The sequence below is a fragment of the Leptonychotes weddellii genome, unplaced genomic scaffold (assembly GCF_054177405.1).
Source record: "Leptonychotes weddellii isolate Sample4059 unplaced genomic scaffold, ASM5417740v2 HiC_scaffold_1685, whole genome shotgun sequence".
NCBI lineage: Eukaryota > Metazoa > Chordata > Mammalia > Carnivora > Phocidae > Leptonychotes > Leptonychotes weddellii.
The window spans coordinates 7,810-14,082 of NW_027751591.1; the positions used below are offsets into that span (position 1 = coordinate 7,810).

General features: G+C 34.9%; 1 protein-coding gene across 1 annotated transcript; it reads right to left on the reverse strand.

Annotated features, from left to right (window-relative positions):
- Nucleotides 1–2,060: 2,060 nt before the first annotated feature.
- Nucleotides 2,061–3,020, reverse strand: LOC102726261 (olfactory receptor 4K2-like). The gene has a single exon (XM_006730643.3). The coding sequence runs from the start codon at nt 3,018–3,020 to the stop codon at nt 2,061–2,063; it is 960 nt and encodes a 319-aa protein (XP_006730706.2).
- Between the last annotated feature and the right edge of the window lie 3,253 nt (nt 3,021–6,273).

A 6,273-nucleotide genomic window follows, 5' to 3' on the forward strand; every position in this document is an offset into this window, starting at 1 on the left:
GTGATGTAATGAGCACTGGGTATTATATGCAACTGATGAATCACTAAATTCTACCCCTGAAACTAATAATTCATTATATGTTAACTAACTTGAATTTAAATAAAATCTAAAATAAAATTAAATTAAAATTAAAAAATTGAAACAAAGATGATAATTTTTACTGAAGAATGGAATTGAGACAAAAGGACATTTTTACCTTAAATTTTTCTCATTTGTCTGATTGACCCTGAGGCAGGAAGGAAGAGTTTATGATTTGGCTTAAAATGAACTAGTATTTTAAACTAGAATATGGTTTTATACCTAACTCCAACACTACATTTCTTCATAAACTTCTGCCACATTATTTAATTTCATATATCAAATATTTGGCTTAGAGATTGTGTTGAAGCATGTTGAAACTTTAAAAATCCAGAATAAATGTAAGAAGCTATTAATACCAGTAATGCCAAAGTGTCTAAATGCATCATAACAGATTGTTTCCTAAACTATTTTCATATACTTTAGTCAGTTCAAAGAGATACAGCCTATCAGTATATTGTTATTCATAAAAATCACAAAGTATCTGGCAATCTAATCTAATTTTTTCCAACTACCCTCCATGTTAGCAATGGAAAATTGGAAAATGTTCTTTTGTTTTTCTGCCATATGTCTTAAGAAGCCACAAAGAGACATCCTAAAACTAGAATATCAAATTTTGTGAGCTACTGGTTTCACATGAATGCAGTTATTCTTTCAAGTGTAAAGGCATACTACTTACAAATAAGATGCATTTTCAGTCTGAGTCTGTGCATTTTTAGTCTATTCCGTCTACTTTCCATAAAATAGTCACAACAAACAGTATTATTATTATCTTCACAATAGAAATTAAAAAGGCTAGAGAGATAAAGTGAATATCCTAGGATAACACAACTAGGAAATGACAGATCCAAAATTTAATTCTGAGGTGTATGTATTTTTAGAGAAATGATCTTTGCCCCTTACAGTGATTCAGTCTTGAACCAGCTGTATGAATTCTCTGCATCTTAGGTTCTCCATCAGCTGTTAGGGAAATGATTTGGTCAGCTGATTTCCAAAGACCATCTTGTAATAAAAAATATCTTTAACACAATCAGTGATAAACCAGAATAGAGAGAATTGTGCTATATATTTTTTAAATTAGTTTCATCTTTTCTTCCTATAGGCTACATTATATTGAAAATGAGAAACAAAACTCATACTAAGACTAATAATATTTTGGAATATTTTATTTTGGAAATGACAAACTTGTCATGAATTAAATAGTTAATTTTCCAAACATTTAGTCTTGATATTAAATGAATTCATCATATCTCTGATATTCAGCCAGGTTTTAAAAGTTAATCAGACTTGAGTGGTTTATTTTCTACAGTTTAAACTTCACAAATGGCCATTAATCAGTTATTTCCTATATTAAGTATCAAATGTGGTAGTGATGTGTACACTTCTTAACAAACCATATTGTTAAATTTCAGATCCTCCAAACTGTTCTGTTTTGTTCAAAGTTGACTCAGAACTCAAAACAGTTGGATGTAATAAATCAGGATTGTTCAGCTTTATTCAGAAGAATCTCTTCACAATATGAATTTCCCCACAAAAATATTCCCAATGCTATGAAAAAAAACCTCACTATGCCCAACACCCTTAAAGTTCTACAAGTGGACACCATCAGAGTACCACAAGGCTGCCACTGGGTGGGAATATTCTGGGTTAGAAGACAAGAGAACAGTATTTTATCTCAGGCTTCTCTAAGTTGACTGAGGTATGTTGATAGGACTCAGGGATATATGAAGCCCTGAATTTATGTTTTGATGATATGTGCATTTTTCTATGAAAATAACCTCTAGATTTCAACAGATTTTCAAATGTATCTATAATCTCAAAAGGCTTGCAAACATCTCAATAAATTTTAGGCAAGATATTTCACATCTCTCAACCCCGGTTTCTTATTTTTGTGAGTTTAGGCTAAAGGACTTGAAGATTCTAAGTTTAATTTTCCATTGCTATAAGGACTAAACTGATGATGTAAATCTCAGACAGGAGATTCATTGCACTGGATATCTTGGAGTAGTTTCCCCAAGATTCAAGTTTTGATTATTTAGTTTCTTCTTCACAGCTGTCTTCACTTCCTGATTTCTCAAGGTGTAGATAAGTGGATTCAGAAAGGGGGTGAAGATGGTATAGAAAACAGACAGAACTTTGTCTACCAGGAAGTTGGTGAAAGGCCACACATAGATAAAGATGCAGGGCCCAAAGAACATTAACACAACTATGAAATGTGCAGTGCAGGTAGAAAAAGCCTTAGATGTTCCTGTAGAGGAGTGGTCCTTGATTGTGACAAGAACAATGATATAGGAGGTGAGCAAAAGCAGAAAACTTCCAAGAGCAATCACACCACTGGTAGAGATCATGAAGATTCCAAGAACATATATATCTATACAAGCAAGCTGGATGACCAAAGGAAGGTCACAGAAGAAACTGTCTACAACATTGGGACCACAGAAGGGTAAATAGAGGGTAAAAGCTAACTGGCTCGTTGTATGCAGGAAGCCCACTGTCCAAGAGGTTACCACAAGCCCAACACACACTCTTTGGCTCATAATTGTTGAATAATGGAGAGGTTTGCATATGGCAATGTACCTGTCAAAAGACATGGAGATCAGCAGCACAATCTCAGTCCCAGTGAAGAGGTGCAAAAAGAAAATCTGGGAAATGCAGCCCTCAAAGGAGATGGTCTTACGCTCAGCAAAGAAGTCCATGATCATCTTTGGAGTGGCAAAGGAGGACAGGCACATGTCAATGAGAGACAGGTTGCTGAGGAGGAAATACATAGGGGAGTGAAGGTGTGGGGTGGATAGAACTGTGAGCAAAATCAGGCCGTTGCCCAACATAGTTATCAAATAGAAAACAGAAAAGATCACAAAGAAAAAAGTCTGGAGCTCAGGAGAATCAGTAAGTCCAAGTAACACAAATTCAGACACTCTAGAATGGTTGAACCCCTCCATTGATCTGCAGACTGCTCTGTAATGACAAAATAAGACAAAATGACATAAATAGAAAATGTGACACTTTTATAATTACATATGAAGGAGTTATGATATCAATTAATAATTCACTAGAACATTGATTACCTAAAAGCCAACTATAACTATCTCAGTAAATATTTTTCCTTTTGGAACAAACTTAACATTTGCTATCAGCACTTCAGATGGACAACTTCTTGGTTTTGACCAACATCTCAGTACATTTTGGGTTATACTTATCATATACCCACACAATAATATTCCCATTCTGAATACTGACTAAAGGAGTTACATAATCCATGTTTATAGAGTAAGATTACACTAAGTTAGTGTGCTCTACTTAATAAGTCAGGTATATAAAAGTTTAAATGAAGGTTGAAATCTCCAAACTTTCTGTTAAACAACAACAATAAAAATATAATTATGTCAAATCCATTATTGTTGAATGCTGGATGTAACTAATAGTTTAACATAACAATTTCAGAAGACCCATTAAATATCCTATGAGGGTAATAAATGATTATTTTAGTGGTCTAAAAGCTACAGAAAAATCCAGTTCCATTCTTACTTCACTTGCAAATTTTCAAATTGTTTTGTCACTATTGATAAGTATTATTTTTAATATGTAATATAAATTTCTTAAGTCCATAAAACTATTGATAACTAAAAGGTATACCTGAAACATATGAGTTATTCTCGACTTTATGATCTCAAAGAACCATTTAAAAAAGAGAGAATATCCCTCCTTTACATCTCATGATATTCCAACAAAGCTATTTTTTTCGACTAGGAAAAAAATAGATTCTAGGACTGAGTTAGGAAATATACAAGATGAGTGTTGGGCATCTTGTAATACCAGAATATAAGATGCTCAAGACAAAACAAACAAAAAACCCACTTAGGTGGTAGTATTTCATAGTGACACAGGAGCCACTGGGGGAAGAAAATGACACTTTCAGGACTCAGATTCATTTTTGAAAATTGAGTTTTTTATTTGCAGCACATCGTAAGTGCTACAAATACCTTCCGTGATGTTTTTCATTTAAGCAACCTCCTGTTTTCCCATTAGAGAAAAATTTGGCTTCATCCTCATTTATTTGCACATACTCAAATTGTTCTGTCAATATTTTTTTAAAGATTTTTTATTTATTTATTTGACAGACACAGTGAGAGAGGGAACACAAGCAGGGGGAGTGGGAGAGGGAGAAGCAAGCTTCCCACTGAGCAGGGAGCCCGATGTGGGGCTCTATCCCAGGACCCTGGGATCATGACCTGAGCCAAAGGCAGACGCTTAACGACTGAGCCACCCAGGCACTGCTGTTCTGTCAATATTGATAAATATTTGTAAAATTTATCAGAGAACAATATTCCAGAAATCTGAACTGAACTGTGGCCAAGTAGTTAAAAGGGGTAAGGTGTCCTTAACCTGCTGTGTGACCTTGATCATACCTGAGTAGCCTCTGTAAGATTTGACGTCTTTACCTGAGAGAATTAAATTAGATAGCCTGTATAAAGCATATCTCCTGGACAACATTCAAGAACTCTCTAGGTTTCAAAATCCAGATTTAAGAATACTGCTCAGAAATAATCAGCTTGTTTTATTTCATTAATAATAATAATAATTGCAGTAAAAATATTAAAATCTAGTTTTAGGGGCGCCTGGGTGGCTCAGTCATTAAGCGTCTGCCTTCAGCCCAGGTCATGATCTCAGGGTCCTGGGATCAAGCCCCGCATCGAGCTCCCTGCTCAGCAGGGAGCCTGCTTCTCCCTCTCCCACTCCCCCTGCTTGTGTTCCCTCTCTCGCTGTGTCTCTCTCTGTCAAATAAATAAAAAAAATAAATAAATCTAGTTTTAATTCAGGGATTTAGAAACAGATATGTGCTTATAAAATCATTTCATCTTTTTGAAGTTAAATTACTTAATTCCAAATGAAAATTATGAGTACCTTGATGTTTTAAAAATCTCAGCCTCACTCATTTGAATATTCTATTTTCCTAACTTAATAATGTAATTAATAATGAGAATGCAAACTATTATACCTAATACACACACACACACACATATATGTATATATGATGAATATATTGTGTATTCATTATAAGTGAATAAACAGTTGCCAGGTTTTTTCTCCTTTCATTTCCAGAAAGGTATCTCTAATACCTATTTAATGAAATCATCCGTCTTTATGTCTTCAAGTTATACATATTTTTTCCTTAATACCCTTTCATTATATTTGCTTTATGGAATTATTAAATGACTTGTTTTTGCCACCTGATGAACACAAACCATGACTGCTTCTCAAGATCCTTAATATTATTTCCAGCTTTTAACCTACCAGCTATACATCAGGAATCAAAAACACTACATCCTTCAAGATTCAGAAGCCTACTGAAATCACCATGGTCCTTAGTAAGCATCAGAAGCCAGGAGTATGGATATATGTTTTTCCCAGTCCTGGTATAAAAGCCTCTAGAAAGCAGCAACATTTAGGAGCTGAGGGATTGGATACTCCCGTCTACTTGCAGTGCAAGTTATTAAAATGTTGAGCTGACTTTTCCCAAAGTTGCAAGGATTGTGGAGTGTGTCTTTGCTATTTAAAGTGAGGATACACACTCATGATGAAGCAGTGTTCATTAGAGAAAGAGCACAACTGGGACTAGCCTTAGGAGAAGGACACCTTTGAGCAGTCTGAAGGAGCATTTAATTAGCAAAAAATTGCTCCTTTGAATATGGAAATATTCCCACCTTTATACCCCAGTGTTCAATGTCTCAAAGTTGGAAAATTACTCTTGGTAGGCAAAGGTACTTTGTCACCAAAAGAAATCTTGATTACTGGAAGAATCATATAATGGAATAATCATGCATTAAAGTTTTTTTTTAATTTTATTATGTTAATCACCATACATTACATCATTAGTTTTTGATATAGTGTTCCATGATTCATTGTTTGCATATAACAGCCAGTGCTCCATTCAGTATGTACCCTCCTTAATACCCAACACCAGGCTAACCCATCCCCCCACCCGCCTCCCCTCTAGAACCCTCAGTTTGTTTCTCAGAGTCCATAGTCTCTCATGGTTCATCTCCCCCTCCGATTTCCCCCCCTTCATTTTATCCTTCCTACTATCTTCTTTTTTTTAACATATAATGTATTATTTGTTTCAGAGGTACAGGTCTGTGATTCAACAGTCTTACACAATTCACAGCGCTCACCATAGCACATACCCTCCCCAAT

What these genes read in the sequence shown, in the direction of transcription:
- LOC102726261 (XM_006730643.3), bottom strand. Translation starts at nt 3,020, where the DNA reads ATGGAGGGGTTCAACCATTCTAGAGTGTCTGAATTTGTGTTACTTGGA.